Genomic DNA, 20,642 nt, shown 5'->3' with positions numbered 1-20,642 from the left:
AGTTTTTCCTAGTTATGTTGGCATTGACATAGTTGGATAAAAGGTAGATATTTTTTAATAAGGGAAGAAAACGCAAGATGCATTTCTACACTTGAATTTACCATTTTTCTGAAATTATGCATTTTTCTTGTAAACTTAACAGGTAGATTGGATTGTTTTCAGATTCTGACTTTCTTCAACACTGTCATAACTCTGGAGATGATATTTGTGCAGGATTCACTGAACTTTAACTGTGCATAGGCTGGTTGTCCTGTATACACCTGGTTGTTTAATTAGGGGTGAGTGATGTGCAGCTGGAGCAGTAGCCCTCCCCTGCTAGCACAAGTATTGGAGGCAGATGGGGGCAATTAATTAATTACCTGGTGGAATTTGCTGCCTTCCTGCCCAGGCAGCAGCAGGAGCTTAGGTAACTGGGTGTTGGGTGGTGCAATGCTGGGCAGGTAAGTGAGATGAGTCCTGTATTTGCTTGTGTGAGAGCAAGCGGTGAGTCACTCTATCCATCTCTTTTCAAAAGGAGGGATTTTGTAAGTGTGCTGATCCAAGGATCCAAAAATGAGGCAAGGCTTCTATGGGAAGTAGTGTAATTTATTAGATCAAACTGCTAAGAAAAGAAATGGGCTCTCTCTTCCTGTTGAGATAAAGGTTTTCTGTCTCCTTTTTTTCCCCAGTCATCTTGCTTTGATTGAATATATTTGATATTAAAGCCCTCAACTAAATGCATTAGAAATTCACTAATGAAATTCATAGAATGTCTAGCATAAGAATAGAACAATACCTCTCAATTTATTTGAGAATATGATCTCTCTAAATCTTTATTTCCTTGCCAAATTCTTCAGGTCCCATCTGACATTTCTCATTGTTGGCTGAAGTTAAGGTGAACCATAATGAGAATGAGTTGTCTTCTAAGCTGGACTGCCTTTTGTGCTTATTCCTTGCATGTTTGTAAAGTGAGTATAGATAAACATTAGCTTCCCTGTTCTTTGGAGGGTCTAGCTAAACTGCTTCATTCACCATCTCATGACAATTTTATTGAAGGTTTAATATATTTTCTGGATATTTTGATTTGAAAATTTAGTAACTACTCTAACTGAAAGCTAGAGTGGTTCATGGAGCAGTTTGGGCATCCTGCGGAAGTTCTCAATAAGGCATGTTTGATCTTCGGAGGGCTGACTTGTTCACTCTAGGCTGTTGATGGAGTTGCATAATCCATACCATTCAGGTCACAATGATGCCAGCCAAAACAGGGAGGGAGGAAAGATGAGATTCCTGTTTCTGGGTTGTCATTGCTCTTCTGTTGTGTTATGTGTGTTCTCACACTTATGTTGCTCACCTTCCTCTAGTTTCAGAAATACCAGACATGTCCAAGTGATTGACCAGGTCTTGCTGTGGCTTACCTGACTGCCACCTTCACCTGTATTCAGACTTCCCACTGTGCCGTTTAGCCATCTTCCCACTAATTTTTTTTTTTTTTTAATCCACCACAGTACTTTTCCTAGTGTCCTTGTGTACTAAGAACATGAGCTTTTCCCAAGTGACCCCATCATTTAACAAAAAATCTTTAGTTGTCTTGCTCTGAAGCCAGAAGGGTGATTTTTCTACTATGTAAATGGAGCTTGCCCTTCTGGAAGAGTCATGTTCCTGTGACTATTTCCAAATGGTCAAACCTCCTCATGGCTTTTTAGACTACCTGGGGAGCTTTTCATTATTGTCAGAGTTTCATCCTCCTTAAGGGATAAAAGAATTTCAGTGGAAATCATATGATCTTCAGTTTCTTGTATTCTTCTGAGGGTCGTGGGCTTGTCCAGTTCTACCTACTATCCGGAAAGATGATTGTGAAAGATCAGTGGATCTCCTTTGCAAGCAAAAGTCTGTTTTATGCTCTTTCTCTAAAAAGGTGCTGCTACATTGTATGTCCTATTCAGTATCTGTTTTATGGATCCTACATGAGAAAGTTTTCTCCATCATTTAGTCTGACCTTTTCTTTGTAATGATCTTAATTATTTTTCTGTTCTTTTACCTGCATCCTATATTCTGTTCTTGAAAGCTTTTGCTATTCCCCTGGCTTCAGGAGGGGTGTTTTAATTATCTCATATTTTTCTAGGGCTAACTGATCATTGTGTTTTGGGTCCACTTATGTTTGCTAGTTTCTCCTTTTTGTTTCACAGTTGAACAAACTTAACTGTTTTTCTCTGATACCTTAACTGAACTTCTCTTGCCATGTAATATGTGTCTTCAGGTGTCTTGTCCTGTTGCAAACAGTATTAAAGTGGCTAAAATTACACTTTTTTTTTGGATTTGTAGGTATTATAATTTCTACAGGTATATCATATTACTGTGGAAGGAAAAGTATATGTAATATTTATGCAAGGTGTTAAGTTATTGCTAAAAAGGTAATATATTTGTTTAATTCTGAATTTCGTAAAGAAGTGGGTCACTTCAAAAATAAAAAAATATCTTGGGTTTTTTTTTTTTCAGTCCGTCTGCACATATTTTATATAGAATTCGGGTTCACCTGGGAGGGCAGAGTGCTGGAAACAGCAAGGTACTGAGCCAGCTGTATTGCTGCAAAACAAAACAAATTTCATTTTAAATGTCCAGGGAAATAATTTGCTGTAAAATTTCCTTCTGAATATCCATCATCTCCCTGGGATTGCTAATAGAGGGGAGTCATCCTGCTCTTTGCCTTGACAGGTGTTGTAAGTTGAAGGGCAAGAGAGCCTGGGCCAGGAGCTGATCCAAAGAAAGAAATAAATCTCCCTCCTGCTGTGCATATAGGAAGGTAGGGATCAAGAGAAGTTTAAATGAAAAGGAAATGGTGTGTTCTACACAGATTCAATTAATTGCATGCAGAAAAAAATACTCTTTTCTTTATAAAAGGCATGTGCCTTTAGAAAGAAAAAAGCACAGTTAAAGAAAGGGTGCATCTTCTTTAGTTTCAAATATTATACCTTTGAAACAATGATTGATAAGGTAAAAATATTTTAGTTTGTTTAAAACAGTAAGGTGCTGTTTGCAAGAGATATTAATGGGTGTTATTATTTATGCATGACTGATGGAAAATGCTGGTATGTTATCCTGTGTTTCTGATTACACACTTTCAATATATTTTTTTCTTCATCTAGAATTACTTTGACTTCTTAGCCCTGGCTTTGAAAATATGTGGGTTTATTTCAGATTCTTTCATGATGATGCTTTTCTTTGATATGCTTGCCTTTGTTCTCCATCTAAGTACAAGTAAGGCCTGTTACCAAGAAGGGAGAGACAGAAAAGTATTCTTTTTGCAGTATCTCTGAGCAATTTCTGCAACTTTACCAGTGCAGCTTTTGCAAACAGAACTGCTACATCAAAGAATAAATATAAAGTGGATGAATAGGCTTTCAGGAGGTATGGAGAGCATCTCTCTGAAAATTTATTCTAATTCATAAGCGTTTGGAAAGGATTTTCTGTTTGTTTCCTGTATGTCACGGGATCTTCAAACTATCTTATCCTTGGTATTTTTATTTAGTATCAAATAGCCCATACCAAATAAAACCAGACTGTATTTTTGGTAACTGAGGAACAGCAGGTTCTGGAGGGTTTAAAATAGATGACATATGATACCAAGAATAGCCCGGTGCAACTTAGCAGACCTGAGAAACTATTCAAAGAGCAAACCAAAATGGAGGGCGGTTCTATACTCCATGCTTTCACTAACATTTATTTTGCCATTTTTGCTTTGTTTTGTTTCAAGCTCTTAATTAAGATTTCCTTGGCTCTTCTGACCCATTTCTATATTGTTAAAGGCAACAGAAAAGAGGCTGCCAGGATAGCAGAAGAGATCTATGGAATAGTCCCAGGTAAACTGGAAATATAGACACTCTAACATTTAAATGTACATTTGCTACATTTTTTTAACTTTAGGTTTTAAATCACTGAGTTGCTCGAAATGAGGAATCTGTTGCTAAATGCATGGATGAATGTTTTAACCCGAAGTGCCTTCCGTTTCTGGGGTCTTTGCAGCGTCAGTATGTGTTGGCATGATTTAGGTGTGCAAAATATGAGACTCCAACAATTACGCAGCTAGAATGAGGATAACATTTGCTCAAGGCGCTATGGTAAATAAAAAGATTGTTCTCGGAAGCAAGGCATTATTTAAGTGGGGGTTATAGACAGTTTTACTAAATAGCTAGCTTTACTGCCAGAGGTTATTTGGGAAAAGTTTTAGAGTGTTGACTTTCTGAAAGGAGATATTAGGAGGATATAACTACTGACTTTATGAATCCAAGCCAAGAATCCTTGTTTTGTTAAATCAGACTATAAAAGGAATGCAGCTAAAATCATTCTGCAAAATATACTGCATGGGAATCTATTGTGCTCAGTAGGCCATCTAGTACTTTATTATTGTTATTATTTTAATGATTTTTTTTTTATCAAGTGATTCTATTCCTCCATATCACTGTCATAATAATGAACAGACAATGTTTGCATGCCTGGCAATTCCGCTAATTAAAATGATGCAGTATTTTAAATTTACTTCTAATGAGAAGATATTTTCCTACTTGAAGATTCATATCAACCTTGTGACATCAGAGATTTTTGTGTAACTCATTTGTTGGGGACTTGCTTCATGACGAATAGTGCTGCCATGAACAGGCATATGAACATGAGCAGAACACGGGTGGTGAGAAGTATCCATCCAAAGCAGAGATATTAAGACCTGGCCAAGAGAAATACTGCAGCAAAACATTTCTTACAGTTTTGTACAGGCATGTCTCTCTCTGGGTCATTGACCATTTTGTTATTCTCTGGAATATAACTACATTCATTTATTACTGTCATTTTTTTCTAAGTGCCTTCATGCAGTTGTAGTCAGGCACGTGGAAAACAGCAGTTTTTCCTTCATGTAGGTTCTTATCAAAGTGCCTTGAAGTTTTACAGACTGCAACATATTTTTATCTGCAAGTTGCCATTTGCAAAAAGCCATTAAGGATAATCTTTCAAAACATAAGATCATGTGATGCTGTTGCTGGGGCACTATATTGGATTACAGGCAGAGCTTCACAGCCTTTTCTCTTTGCAGTGAAGCACTGCAGCAAGGACAGCAGCAGAGCTGCTTAATCTATCTGTAGAAATTTTAAAAGACACAGTATTTTCAGACATGTCACTCACAACTGTGAAGGGAAGATGTGCCCCATATGGGACTTATATTTGCCACACGTTTCAGGGAGGTAGGTTGGTATGCAGCAGCATGTGTTTTCATGGTGAGGCATCTGTGTGCGTACACATGCATTGTGAATGCATGTGACATGTGCTTGCACATGCTATATATACTATATGCATTAAAGGTTAAACAAAGCACCATAGCTCTGTTGTCTGAGATATTTCTGAATCTTCCTGCTGTTTCAGGACCCTGTTTTTTTTGTCACTTACAATGTCTTCTAACTTTTTGAACTGAGCTTGCCTATTTCAGTCACCAGCACGATGAGGGATGTGGGGTTTTTTGGATGTTTTCAGGAAAATGTTTCTTGGTCCCAGCATGGTTCCTGTTTTCATCATTTTGCCTTGTGCATCCTACTTGGTCCTTAGAAGTCTGGTCACATACTGCACCAGCTGGTCTTTCCATGCCAGCTTTTTGCCTTAAGAGCCCAGGAATATCTCCTTAAATAAACGGAAACAAGCATAATAACTGTAGTTAAAATTGTAATCCCATGAGTTGAAGGGTAACAAAAGGAGACGCCCCTGGCCAAGGCTGAAACTTCTGCTGCATCCTTGGCCTGAAGTCCCCAGGGATGTGTCTGTCCCTTTCATTGATTTCTCCCTGCTTCAGGTAACACCTGAAACGGAGATAAATCACCCTCTGGTGTGTGGCGTAGCTGAAAAAATTAAACAGGACAAGTGTTTCAAATACTGTGCTCATGGGGTTCATGTACAATAGACCGTGAATACAAACACTTGTATTGCTTCTGTCCTGTGGCACTGTTAATGCAGCTGGCCTTTGGAGAAATACTTACAACACGCTTTGTTGCACTGTGGTTATAAATTTTAATATAGGACGAGTAAATTTTCTCTCTATTTGAGTTGCAGGGATTTAACCTGGGCTGACTGACTATGCCTGTAGTGTCTAGGCTAAGGAATTGTTTTTCTTGGCACATAAATAGATTAAGATAAGAAAAGGGACAAGCTAGCCTACATGAAGAAGTCTGAACAGTTCAACAACTCAAAATTATTAAGGAAGAAAAGCAGAGCCTCAGGCACAATATATTTTTCCATGTCTTTTCTGAAATCTTCCAGTGAGGAGAATGATGAAATCTGTTACCTCGTAGTCTGAGCTGGAGAATATTATTTATGAAATTGACAGTTCGGGAAATAAAACTTCCAGGGACATGGCAGAGTTGATTTGATGGGCAAGTCATCGATGTGTCTCCCTGCTTTGAGTCTCTTAATGAAGTACATGAGAAGCTGGAATACGATTTGTGACAAAAGCTCCCTGGGAAACACGCAGCACTAAACTCACGGTCTCTGTTGAAGCACGTTTTTAGATGTTTTTAAAAGTTCTGCCAAGAAGCTTTTGTTTAGGTCCCTTAGTGAATGGCTGCTTTTCTCACGGGTGCTGAGCCCTCAGTTGCTCTGCTGAGATCAATTTATCATTTTCACAGCTGATCCCACATGGATTTCAGTCGTGATCTGCATTTACACGCAGCTGTTTTTTCCCGTCCTCTCAGAATCTGCCTTTGTTTGTTGTTGTTTTTTTTTTTTGCTTACCTAAATTAACTTTTATGCTTTTGCTGTTTCAGGCAGCTGGGCAGACCGGTCCCCTCTTCATGAGGCTGCCTTTCAAGGACGCCTTCTGTCTTTGAAAACCTTGATTGCACAGGTAAAAGCCCACAGGTAAAGGTTGGGAAGCAGCATAGCTTCTGTTGAATTGCATCTGTGAGCTGGTAACAGCCTGCAGCAGGGAATAAGAAATACACTTGTATAAATAATATACCCCTGTACATGCCTTTAGGCATGAATTAATTTGCTTAGTTATGATGCTGGGGACTAGCCCAGGAAAAAGACTGTTACTGCTTGTACCTTGCTGTATGAAAAATTATGATCCTTGGGCTTTCTCAATGATAAATCGTGCCACTGGGCTTGAGAATAGGGACAATATATACATCAGCTATTTAAAGAAATCGGTAGAAAGATGTAAAACTACATCTTGCTTGATAAAATAGCAATCATGGTCTTCCTAAAGAGGGAGCTGTCAGCCTGAAGCGGTTTGCTCCAAATGAAACTGAGGGTTCAGGAGAAAGAAAGTAGGAAAGAATATACTAGAAAGGACAAGAAGCTGGATACAGTAGAGGGCAGCTGCAAAGGGACAAGTTATTGTTCTTCATGCGTTGCCAACCATCTTCCTCACCACCTCTGCTTAAACTCAGTGTCCTCATCTGGCATGAAATGAGCAACTGCCCTCCCTGCTCTCAATCAGACAACTGCAGGGAAATTAATTCCCTGAGTGTAGTAAGCTCTGTGACTTGGCCATCAGACTTTTTATATTCAAGGTAAATAATTTTTACCAGTGGGGCTGCAGCTCGAATGGATAATATTCTTAAGGAGTGGAGCTGCCAGTGTGAAAGCCTTTGCTCCAGACATTGGCTGAGGCATGGCTGCAGCTCAAAGAGGTTGTTGTTTAAAGCCAATTTAATCCTTCCCATGTTCTGATCCCTCTTTCCTTCAGCTGCTGCTATCAAATGATTTTTATGGGAAAGGAAGTGATGAAGGTTAGGGATAATAAGGAAGAGGGCTTATTCATTCAGCACTTTGCTGGTTTTCCGACTCTATTTCCATTTATACTAATCTTATACCATCTTATTAGTGAATGGCATTCAGTGTTGTGGTTATACGCTAGATGCCTCAGTTATACAGTGGTCATGGTTACACACTGGAGAAGCACCCCATGTTGTGGTTGTACATCATTTAGTTAATCTACTTGTTCTTCTTCTCACTAAGACTCTTAATTTTGGGAGTGAAGGATGAAGGTCCTTGCTGATGAAAAGAGATCAAGGCAGCAATGTCTGCAGAGATGGAATTGGAGCTGATTCACCACAGTGTGACAAATGCAGGGACAAAGCTGTTCATAGAGCAGCATAATCATCGCTCATTTCTTTTAATATAGTTACACTACTTGACTAAAATTAAATACAGAGCTATACCTTAGGGTATATGTGGGAGACTCAGAAATCTTTGCCGTAGGACCACAGCTTTCAAGAAAGCCAGTGAGGCTCTTGCTCCTCAGGGAATGTCTGGACATAAGGGGATGATGGTGTGCTGGATTTTCAGAAGAGCTCAAGAACTCACCACTGCCTGTTCCAGCACCAAAAGAAGAATTTGATTTTTCACATACATTGAAAACAATGTTTAACAGGAGCGACGGTTAGCAAACAGCTATAGTAAGATCTAGAAATCATTCTCCATCTCATAATGGAAGGGATTGCTGTCTACCCAAGATACCAATACTTACTTATTCGCTTGCAATGGCTGCATTTCATTTGTTAAAAATATGTATCTGAATAATGATTGAGAATAGCTCTCTTCTTCTTATCGGGACTCTCTATAAGACATTTTGACATTCCTCTTGAAGGAATATGTTGACCATTAAATATGAAACATCTACACAATTAGAAAAATGGAATAATCTCTACATTTTTTTCAAAGTTTTATCTATTCTCCTGGCACTGATGTAATTTGTAAGAAAATTTTAGGGACAGCTTTTATGTTAATACTTTCACATTACTGAAAAACAATTGTTTTTCTATCATAGCATTTCTGTCTTGAAGAGGTTTCTTTTAATGCTCATAGCGTCGGGACTGGTGACTTTTAGTGTTACATTGCTCAGAGATACTTATTTCTGCCCATCACATTTTCTACTCTGTACCATAAAGTGCATTGCTGCCATCTTGTGAGCTGCCTCGTTTATAGCACATCAGGTGAAGACCAACTATGTTGTGAAATACAAGATGCGAAGCAGAAAGTCGAGCTGCTTCCAGGCCTGTTAGCAGGAGATTTAGCTGTATTCTGGGAAAACACATATGACAATTGTTTCCTCCTTTGTGAATATGTCTGTTTTCTGTTTGAGCAGGAATAGATGTAAGAACTGTCATTTAGGCTAATACCTGTAATGAGTTATTTGTAAATCACATTTCTTTCCCTCCAATGTAAAATGTGTTTGGGTGGTCAAGTAAGAGGAACAAATTCATGGGTGGGATTTGTCTACCATTGTACTTACCACCTCTGAGTGAAACAAACTGGGTACCCCATACAGTCAGTTGAAGTACTTTTCAGACACAATTCATCTGACCCAGTAGAAACAGCTGCTTTAGCATGGGGTAAGTCATGCCTGAGAGGAGCCTGTTTATCCTCACTGAAGGGGCTGAGGGCTCCAGCTGAGCTGCTGATACCTGTACCAGAGTTGTCCCCGTTCAGGGAGCTGAGTCCCACCAGCTGTAGCTCCTGGTGCTGGCCTTAATAGGGGAGGGAATGCCACCCTTATAAGTTAAAGAAACATGATGTCTTCTGTGCAATTGACCACGCATTGTAAAGTACAAGAAACAGGAGACACAACTTGCCCTTCCATCCTCTTTAACCCGATCACCATCTTTGGGGACGAGCACTGAAGCACTGAACAGCATTAATCCAACCAAGCCATGCACCTTCTCTCACACCCCCCACCCTCCCTTGCAGGGTTTTGATGTGAACCTGATGACGACAGACCGTGTGTCGGCTCTCCACGAGGCCTGCCTGGGCGGACACGTCGCCTGCGCAAAGGTGTTGCTGGAGAATGGCGCTCAGGTGAGTCCTGGGGATACCGGCGGGGATGCGGGTGCCTGGAGCAGATTTTTGGATGTCAGACAGGCCACTTGCAGGGCAAGACTAAGCTGTGGGTGGACAGGAGCATCTCAGGCAGAAATGGGGAAAAATAAAACCATTCTTTATTTATGTAGGTGAAGGGTTTGCCTTCCCTCTGTGGCTGCTTGGGTCACCCCGTTATTCTGTTTTCCCTCTGTATGTGGAATGTTGTCACGATTAATAGAAAAGGAACGAGAGGTGCTAGGTAAAAATAACATTGAAGAAAATTACTTACCTCCTTTTTTTCCCCCCCATAATGATCACCGGAATTAACTCCAGTTTTCTTTGTGATTGTCTGAAAGTCTCATGTAAGTAAAAATAGATTTGTTTGAAGAAGTGAAACACTTTATCTGCTAATAAAATAACATTTCCACCAGTTGAACGTAAGCTGGAATACATGTTAATAATGGAGATACAGGGGTGGATGAAATATATAAGAAATATGTAAGAAATATATTCATTCAGCTGAGTTTCCAAGTACAATTTATATGGCAAGAAACTGAGCAACACCAAAACAGGCAATCAAAATATCCTCTGCAGAAGAAAATACTTTTGTTAAATTCCTGAACTGTATGCCAATTTCAATCCCTTAGAAAGATTAAAGGAAAACCCCTTTCTGCTCAGTTTTACTTGATTTTGGTATGTTAATGGCAATGCCTGTTTGTAACTCAGAGAAACATCTCTGAACTACCTGTTGTTTTTTTAAGTAAGCAGCCTCTTCCTGGTATAATATATAACTCTGGTATTCCTTTGGTTTTTGCTTTTCCCTAGCTGTCTATTAATAAATAAAGTCAACAGGCCATTGTCTAACTTCTGGGAGAACACGTGCCATTCTCCTTTCTTGCTGTGGTCTCTTTTTTTTTTAACTAAACCATTTACTCCACAACAGCTTACCATTCTTTCCTCTTTTACCACTTAAGCCAGTGGTATTATTCACTTATCTCCCTGCTTACTCTTGGCTACCACGTAATTTTGCAGCACGTAATTTATCTGAAATACAGATACCCCCAAAGCATAAAAACTTTTTTTTGTTTGTTTTTTTGTGGATCTACGCAGGATGGGGGATAGTTTAGCTCAGCAATTAGTAGAAGAGGAGGAAGATCAAGCAAGAGGATAGGATGAGATCTGTAGTGATGATGCTGTTGAAACAGAGTCTTGATCAGAGCCCTGCAGTTTCAGGAAGAGCAAGCTGCATTTTGGGCTCTAAAATCTGATCAGATAGATGTTTCTTGTAATGTGGTACTTGGTAACTCCTCATACCATGCTGACTTGCCCACCTTCTGGCCTCGTTATGATTCTTTTCCAGCCAGATCTGTTCCTCCCCACTGTTTTTCCATGAAAGTGAGCAAGCAGAGGAGGCACTAAGGAGCAGGGGCTGCATCCTCCAGTGACCTACCCGATTTGCAAGTGCAGCTTTACATGGGGAATGCGGCCTCACACTGGCTGCTGCATGGTTGGAGCCTGCTGAAAATGTGAGGACTGAAACACTGGAAATGGCAAGGACTGGCTTGTCATTGTGGGAAAAGCACCTTGTGAGAAAAACATTTAATTCCTACAGCACCATAAAGAAGTCAGTAGTTCAAATCAGCAACAACAAATGATACCAAGGAAAGTATCAACTGCAGACAGTTCACTGCTGAATTATCCAGAATAAACCAATATGTTCTTAAACATCACTGCCTTTCTCTGCTTTAAAGACAAAATATCTTGCTAGTTAAATTGTGTGAGATAAGGTATTTCTACCTGGGTGCTCTGACTTCTTTGCAATGCAGCTCCTGTGCTTGTACTGGTAGCAAGGTCCTCTGACTTCCCTGGTGGCCCAGGACTTTCCCAGCCCTTTGTCTCCTGTCTCTTTCCTCTTCTGGATGATTTGGAAATTGCACAAATTGCCATGTGCTTGTGTAAACCATTGTTCTTCTCCAGTGTGCCACAGAATTTAAGACAAGCAGATTTTCTGCATAAATGACCTCTGAGGGCTTGCTTTGTGTTTAAAACACAGCAGCTATGGTGCTGACCACAACACAAGCCACGGACTGTGCTATTCCAGGGGAGAATGACAGATGGTGGATCTTGCCAGGTCTTTACATTAGATACAAAGGAAGGAAATTCTTTCCTTACCTGCACATACACACATGCATATAAACACAAACTCTTTCAAGCTCCTTTTCTGTTTGCGGTTAAGACTATGTTTCTATGAGTATTTGTTTTGCTGGAAATGTGTTTTCAGGCCAAAGTATTAAAAACAAAGTAAATGTTTTCATCTAAAAAGCAAAGCCTCATCTGAGCGTATTCTGGCTTTGGGTTGGTGCAGACTAGGCAGTCATGAAGATACTCAAGTTCTTGATGTAAAACCAAACAAAAATCCAAAACAAACAACAAACAACAACAAAATAAAAACAAACAAACAACAAACCCCAACAACCCCCCAAAACCCACAAACTAAAAAACCCTTGCATTTTCTGAGCATCTCCAGGAGGAGCATTCATAGCAGGCAGTGTCACTGTTTTATGGCACGAGGTATCTGGTATCTGGATGTTATGTATGTTGTGCCGCAACACGTAACTCTGAAAGTTGTTAACAAAATAAATTCTGAAATTAAACGAGACAAGCGTCTTTTTCTGGTGCATTTCTGGTGTGCAATATGGGGCACGCCGCAAGGGCGTTCCTCTTAGATCGGATTATCCTGAGTGTTATCTTGCTGTTCCAGGTCAACGCAGTCACCATCGATGGGATCACTCCTCTGTTTAACGCCTGCTGCAGTGGCAGCGTGGCCTGTGTCAACATGCTGCTCGAATTCGGGGCCAAGCCACAGCTCAGGAACCACCTTGCTTCGCCCATTCATGAGGCGGTCAAGAGAGGTAACGTTCAGGCTGTGGGTGAAGCTAACAATAACTAGGTGAGGAATACATCTTTGATTGATCTTAGCATATTTTTCTCCACAAAAACTTGTCTGTACTGGTGTGGATAAAGAGACTTGGCTTATTCCCAGCTCTTGTGCCTCTTTGGTTGTATATGGGTGTGTTCTGCTCTACAGCACTTCAGTGGCAGCTCTTCTCTCCACAGGCCACAGGGAATGCATGGAGATCCTTCTGGCCCATGAGGTTGACATTGACCAAGAAGACCTGCAACACGGGACCCCACTCTATGTGGCTTGCATGTACCAGAGGACAGACTGTGTCAAGAAGCTTTTGGAGCTAGGTACACCTGGAAAAGGGGCCAGGGGGAGCTGTGGAAGTGTGAGCCAGTGTTGCTGGTCTCTCTGGGCTTCCTCTCCACTGTAAACACCATGGGGTGTTGGGGCAGCCTGAGACTGTGAGGCTTATTTGAGGCTATTAAGAATTTCACCTCCATTCACGAAGAATTTATGATTTCCTCAGTAAAAAAAGCCCTAATTACAGAGTCATCCCTGAGACTGTCTGAATGTGAAAATAAAATACTTTTAGTTTTCTAGAATGTTAACAGGAAGCACAGATAGTGCTGGCTAATATTAGGGACTAAAATAAACTCCTGATTGTGATAAACTGCTGTTCTAAACATTAGTTTCACCTGCTTCTCAGCAGATGATGAAGACAGCACTAAAGCTGCTTGAGAGAATAATCACTGCAGGTCCAGACACAGCCTATAAGCTAGCATAAATTTTTGCTGTCAGTATACATTAACTGACTTAACACCTGCTTGAAGTGTGGCCCTGCTGTGCCTGGAGAGTCCAGGGCAAGCATTTCGCTTGCTGTGCTCCCGGAGTTATTATAATGAGATACCTAAAAGGGTTGTTTTTTGTGTTTTTGTTTTGTTTTATTTTTTCTCCAGTAATTAAATTAACATAATCTGCATTAGATTTTATGTTATTAACAAATTTACAGACCATAAGGCAGGTTTTGAACATCTATTGGACTGAAGGTCAAGCTGCTCCATTCTGTCCATCGCAGGGAGGTTTGGTGGCTCAGAGGATGTTTATACAGCCGGTATTTGACCTACTGAGATTTGCACTGCTGCTGTTGAAAGAAATGAGGGAGGTCTGTGTGCCATCCATCCAATTCATTTATTGAGGCTACTGGCAGAAGCCAGCCCGTGTGATGCCAGTTCAGATAGTTTCTGCTGCCTCCCAGATCTAACTGTGCACTCTTTTTCACTTCAGGAGCCAACGTTAACATGGGGAAGCGATTAGACACCCCCCTCCATGCGGCAGCAAGGAAATCCAGCGTGGAGGTAGTCGTCTTGCTGATAGACTATGGTGCTGACCCGAAATGCAGGAATGCTGAACTCAAATGTGCCCTGGATGTTGCTGTACCCAACAGCAAAGTGGAGCAGGCGCTTCTGCTTCGGGAAGGTAATGGTTTCCTTTGTTCTCTCTCTTCTTTTAATAGTAGAACCATATTTATTTCCTTTACGAAGTACATTTTCTTAACTGCTTTGAAAAATAATGCTCTATATAACCTCCTTTAGCTTCTCTACTGATTTCAAACCTGCAACACATGACACAGAAATTAGTAAGAAATATCTGTTTTGTTGCTAGATCTGCCACCATGTGTTGGGGATTTAGTGGGTAAATTGGTCAGTTAGTTGTTCTGTGCTTTTGTTTCCCATCAGTGAAAATTGTACTTATTTCTCTATCTGGACTCTAAGAACCAAGGATTAAAAACTGCCACGATAGTTTCTTCATTGATAATATTTTAGTACCACCATCTTGTGTTCAGCCTCACACCATGGCTCAATGTCCTGCTTTCCACAGAAAAACTGACAGAAGTGTGTGTGCCCTCACTCACCAGGAGCAAGCAGAGTTATTTGCCAGGTGACTATTCAGCTTTACAGCATGCAGCTCTTTCATGTGGTTCATGGGGCTGTAATCCCAGCACAAACCAGCAGTGCCCTTTCCAGCTTACTTTCCACCTCTCTACAGTATTTTGAGTTATCTTTCCAGTCTATTGGAAGAAACTTCTGAGCAGAAATGAACCTATATCCTCTTTTGCCATTTTCGCCTGCACCACGTGCAGCCAGAACTTGATGCGTCCAATACCAATATCCCTGTAGCACGGGTGGTCTGAATTACATCCCTCCCACTCTGTGTTTCCTAGCTCACCGGTACTCTGTTAATTGATCTGTGCCCCCCCAGGGCACAGATTTGCTTGCACAGGGGGTGAATGCTGCTCTTCCATGCAGGCAGCCTGCCTCCTTGCTGAGAAGCAAAGCACAATGAGCACAGAGAGCCCTCTTCCAGCTGCAAAATAGTTCTCGGATGGCAAATTAATATTGCCAGTGTTGTCCATAGGCTTTGTGCCAGCCCTCCACACACAGGTGAGTTTTATAGAGAAAATGAAATATTGGCTTAATATCCTTCTGTCCTGCTCCCTTTCTCCATGGCTTTTTTTCAGACAGAGTTTTAATTTGTCATGTCTAAACCTTCTGAGAGGACTTTTGCTTGAATGCTCTCACCTCTTGTGACTTCTGTCCCTATATCCAAGATATTCAGGGCTCAGCAGCAGGTGGCTGCATGAGCAAAGGCAGTGCTTGCAGTTGTCCTGCTCCCATTGCCCCAGTGTGACTGAGAGTTTGTGTAGATAAAGAAACATTCCGACATTAATAATTTTCTCTTCCAGAACCTTCTTTTTGATTCCAGTTTGCAGCTTGTCACCCTCTCCTTACTTACTGTCAGAGGCACTCTAGAGGTGCTTCAGCTTCTTCTGGCTCTTCACTTTTCAGAAGTGAAGTTTCCTCAGTTTTCTCACCTTTTTCTTCGCTCCTGCTTTCAGCTACTTTGCTGTATCTAACATCTACAACTGTACTTTTTACCTACTTCTGTGTTTTCTGAGGTCCTTCTGTATGAAATAAGCACCCCAGGGACCTATCTTGAACAGTTTTCTTTATACTCCCCGACTTCTGTGGTTACTTAGATGGGCCCCTTTAATTGCTCCTCTTCCTAGCTATTAAGTGATGTGAAATATAAAATATTTCTGTTTTTCTAACTGCTTTGGGAGATGGTAGTGTTTTTCTTCACTTCCAGTGACAGTAGTACCAGTGCTCTTGTCTAAATATCCTATATTTTTCTAGTAATTTGTTCTCAAAGGGACACTATCAGTCTGTTTAGGCTCCTAAATTTTTCTGTAGTAAAAGCACAGATTATGAAGCTTACCTGGAAGATATAAGGACAGGCTTTAAAGCACACATCTCCATCCATTGCTTACCAAACATTCATGTGTTCACTAGTGTTTGGCCAGAAACCGGAGGGGCAGGGCTGAGCACCTCTGAGCAGGTGTAAAGATTCAACATGGAGCAGCTCCAGCGAGAGGAAAGCAAAGGGGAGTCGGGGACACGGTCACCAGCAAGTTGCATTTGCATGTGCAAGCATGCAGTTGCAGAAGCAATGGACCCTCATTTCCAGTGGGATTGTGCCTGTTGTGCCCCTCACCAGACCTGTGGTGGGGTGGGCTGGGGACACCTGCATTGCCACTCTGCAGGGAAACCACTGGGGCAGCACCGTGTTGTGTGGTGCCATGCAAGCCACTGCCCAAGCCAGACTCACCATCACTCTGATGAGTCCCCTGGCAGCTTTCCTATCAGTGGGCTCGCTCATGTTTAGCAAGAGTATTTCTCTCTAAGCCAAACGAAGGGCAAAAAGTCCTCCTTTTTTTTTTTTTTTTTTTTTTTTTTTTGGGGTGGGGGACTTTCTATCTTTGAGATGTGAGTCAGACTTAATTAAAACTGGATGACAAATTAAGAAATTATTTTGGGAAGCAGTGTGGTCATGTAAAAAGGCTAGGCTGCAGTTACTACTTGTGCAAGTACCTGCTAAAACATCAGCAGTTGGAAGAAGCATGTTCTGCATATATGAACAACTAATTGTATTTTCCATATCCACCCTATTATGGCTGGTTTACACTAAGCACCTCTGCAGCTCCCTATAATCCCTCTTGTCTTTATCCTCACAACACTGCTGGGAGTTTTCTTATTTCCTCAGCAAGGGCTGTGCATCCTGGTGCTCTCTCTCCAGTGCAGACATATTTATGGCATTCTAAGTATTTGCTCAAGGACAGATGCAGAAGAGCCTAGCTGTGCATGCAAAAGAAGGCTTTTAGTTCTCATAGATTTCAAATTGCTGAACCAATTTTGACAAGAGAAGTTAGATGTGAACAATAATGTATTTAGCTCTGCCTGACTTCAGCAAGTCATTTTGTAGTTCTTGATCTGATTTTCAAATCTTGCTGGTGTTTACTGCTTTCTGCCTTATACTGATGATGGGGGGTGCTTGTTCTTGCCTTTTTTTATTTGTTTCTCAGGTCCTGCCAGCCTTGCTCAGCTGTGCCGATTGCGTATCAGAAAGCATCTGGGTCGGTCGTGCCTATATGCAGTCCGAAAGCTGCACCTGCCGGAGCCACTTGAGAACTTTCTCCTTTATCGATAAGTCTGTGACTATCTTTACACTAGAAAAGAAAGAGGAACAAATGGTTGTTTATTCCAAAGTTATTATATCAAAGAAAAAAATCAAAGACATCATTTACTGTCTGCTGTGGATACAAAATGCTGGCTGCTACGTGACAGTCTAAACTGATGCCAATGAAAAACACTTTTTCACAGAGAGTGAATGACATTATGGATACAGTTCCCTTATAGTCTATTGCCACATCCACTTATGCTATCCTGAGTTGTGATACATGAACAGCTCACTTGGTGTGTTCATAGATGCACATGCACACATCCATCCACCCACAGACACACACAGATATTTTATTATATTTTTTCCTGCAGTATCTGTGCAGATTCTTTCTCTTGCCTATCCAATCTCACCATCAAAATCAAGGTAGTGGCTGTTATTCTTCTACTATTGTGAGAATGAAAGCCTTTGCTGCCCAACGTCATCTGTTTTTAATATATTGCACATCTTTTGTCCACTTTGACTTTACATTCTTTGCCTCTTTCCCATGGTCTAGTGGAGCCATAGGAACTACCAGCTGGCTCTGGCTGTTCAGCCACTGTACGTCCCTTCGCCCTGAGTCCAGATGACCCCAACATTAACACATCTTGTCCTCTGAGGTGCAAGTGATATGACCAAAGCAGGTGCAGGATTTTGGAGTAAGGACACAAAAGTGTGTGCAAGTCTTAAAAAACCCTTCATCTCTTCTAAAAAAGTCCTAAGATATATCACCTGAGATCTGTCTGTGTTCATTACAGGAATAATTTTTCTTAGCTTAATTTCAAGACAGAACTGCAAATGTTTTCGTAGGCACAGTAGGTCAGCGTTCAATGTCTGTCCTTTGCAAAGTTTGAAGAAAAGCAAAGGAATGAGTTGTAGCTCTCCTTCTGGGCTTTGCATGCTTTGATGTTTCTCAAGATAAGTCCTCAGACTGTAGAGCAAGAGAGAAGCAGGGCCCCTAAGGATGGTTGTGCATCACTTAAATGTTGTCCTTGATGGATATTCCTCACCAGGAGAAGTTTGCAAGCTTGTCTGTTCCCTCATCCTCTACTCTAGAGGCTTTCATTACCTCCTCCTTGGGAGAAGAGATTTTATTCATTGTGATAGTAGTTTAAATATCAATAGGGTTATTAGCCTGGTCACAGCAGAGCTAAAAATGTGCATCTCTTTGAGTTGAGAAATTTGGGATGCAGTAACTGGTGCAATGCCTGCATCACTCTGTAAAGATTTGTGTGTTTTTCCTGTGAAGGTTCTTTGGAGGGAAGAAATGTTTCTTCAGACCTGAGTTTTGCTAAGCATCTATCACGAGATAGGCAATGCTGTTTTACTAGTTCTAGTAAAATGGGAAGTAGAATTAAAAGGAGAGCCTGTCTCCATTTAACTTCACAGGTCCAAAAGGCCGATAACACATTTTCAGGCTATGAGGTGTAGTGGTTTCATTATGAGCTGTGCATGCTAGTACTGATTTTCACTGCCCACACTTCTTAAGTCAGGGGGAACTGGCCTGCCAGAGCCTGAATATGGGGCCTGGCTGCCAGCAGCCTTGGAGATCCTGTCCCTGCTCCAGCAGCAGCTGCCTCTCTGAGACATAGGTCTAACATTTCCTGTAGTTTCTTACGATTAATTCAGCACAAGTAAGATAAATTGTGCTCCCAGCAGTTCATGAGACTGGACCTGCAATGTTATAGCCAAAAATTGATGTAGTTTTCCGCCTGTGTTTTCACATATTGAGTGCTATCTGATGGAAAGAGCTATTGCCCGTGAAGTTGTCAGTGACATGAATGACCTTGTGTAGTACAGTGTATCATGAATCTCAGAAATTTGAACTATAAATTCTCAAAAGCTTCTGAAAATCAAATACTATCAAGAAAGAAATGTCTATATTAATCTGATGTCAGCAGATCTCTCTCAGTCTTGTCTTTTCTGCCAGCTTACCTGCTCTGTTTGTAAGGTGGCAGTCAGAATACCACCTACTATCTAAATAGAGAGGCAGAGACTCAGCTGTGTGGGTTGTCAGACTTGCACTGCAATCAAGGAGCTAAGACAATTTATAGGATCTATTTCAGAATGTGTACTACTGAATTGATTTCCTACTGTGATCATCAATGAAAGCAGTATTTCACTTGCATAGGATTTTAAATTGAAAAAATGTATCTCCATTAAGGAAATGCAAAGTCTGTTCAGCCTCTCAGAAAGGTTTATGTTAAGAAGCAGCAGAAGCTGCCCTATATTTATTGGTGATATTAGCTTCCCATCAAAAAATCACCTCACCTTTCCTTCTTCCTGGAGACATCATTCTTCCCAAAATTCTCTGTATCAGAGAGTCTGAAGGGAACAGAGCCTTCATAAACCAGAATAGAAGCTCAGAAGTCCTGACATTAAGAAATTTCATTAGAAACTTTACCTAGACTTTTTCGCTCCTGTCTCAAAAGATTAAATTACCCATTTAATTCTCATTTACTTTATGTTGTAACAATGCATGGAAATACTACTTAGGAAACAGCTGGAGGAGGTATTTAGTTTTCATGCAAATATGCCATCTCGTGTGAGGATAGGGAAAGACTGGGACAATTTTCTAGGAGACTACTGAACTTGGTGGTGGTTTTTCAGAATGAATTTGAAAAACATCTGTCGGGTGTGGATACAGCTTCTTTTCCCCAGGTGGGAGAAGGGCTGACTGATCTCACGAGGTCTCTTTCCTTCAAAACAGGTAGGGTCTTCTGTCATTCTATGATCATTGACAGAAACCAGTTATTTGGGTAATATATGGTTTTCCTGGGAACAAAGACATTTTTTTGTGCTGCAATGTCCACTGCTATACCACATCTCTATGACTTTGCCCATAGCAACTGCCAATACTATCTGCTTCAGTAAAAAGCACAGCATATCTCCACAGGAATGATTACACAGCACGCTGGCTATTTGAAAACCTTTTCTGAACCACGAACATTGATACTAAGTACAGACACTGACTTGCAGCGTAAGGCATGAGCTTGGGCTATGGATGCTCGCTAAGCCATAAAGTATTTTGCAGGAGTGTCTTAAATAGATTACTGATGTGCAATATAAACCCTAAAGACTTCCTTCTGTTGTTCTTAATCTGTTGGGCCAGTTTTCAGTTTTCTTATCTACCTATTATGAGAGATCCAGTGTGGACTCAGAAATGCCAGTGATGAGGACTTCACAGATTTTAACCTAATCAGATGTAGACTTCGAGACATCATTCGTTACTCGGTGTATTTCTATCATTGCTCATGATCCAAAGCAAAATTAAATTAAATGGGCTTTGTATCAGCCCTATCTTCCAAATAAGGGGTCTTCATATCAACAATCAACATTTTACCAGTAGATGTATTCCCATATCTCCAAG

The 20,642-nt window shown here is 40.9% G+C and overlaps 1 protein-coding gene across 1 annotated transcript; it reads left to right on the top strand.

Annotated features, from left to right (window-relative positions):
- Positions 1-3,658: 3,658 nt before the first annotated feature.
- ASB11 (ankyrin repeat and SOCS box containing 11) lies at positions 3,659-18,393 on the top strand (the record flags this gene model as incomplete). Its single annotated transcript, XM_082049405.1, has 7 exons — positions 3,659-3,836; positions 6,774-6,853; positions 9,703-9,810; positions 12,575-12,725; positions 12,931-13,065; positions 14,003-14,194; positions 17,139-18,393. 7 exons carry the CDS (start codon positions 3,659-3,661, stop codon positions 17,261-17,263), a joined length of 969 nt encoding a protein of 322 aa, XP_081905531.1. The 3' UTR covers positions 17,264-18,393.
- Positions 18,394-20,642: the final 2,249 nt, after the last annotated feature.

The sequence above is a fragment of the Streptopelia decaocto genome (genome assembly GCF_964273445.1).
Source record: "Streptopelia decaocto genome assembly, chromosome: 1".
In the NCBI taxonomy this organism is placed as follows: Eukaryota; Metazoa; Chordata; class Aves; order Columbiformes; family Columbidae; genus Streptopelia; species Streptopelia decaocto.
This window is presented reverse-complemented; position numbering and strand designations above follow the sequence as displayed.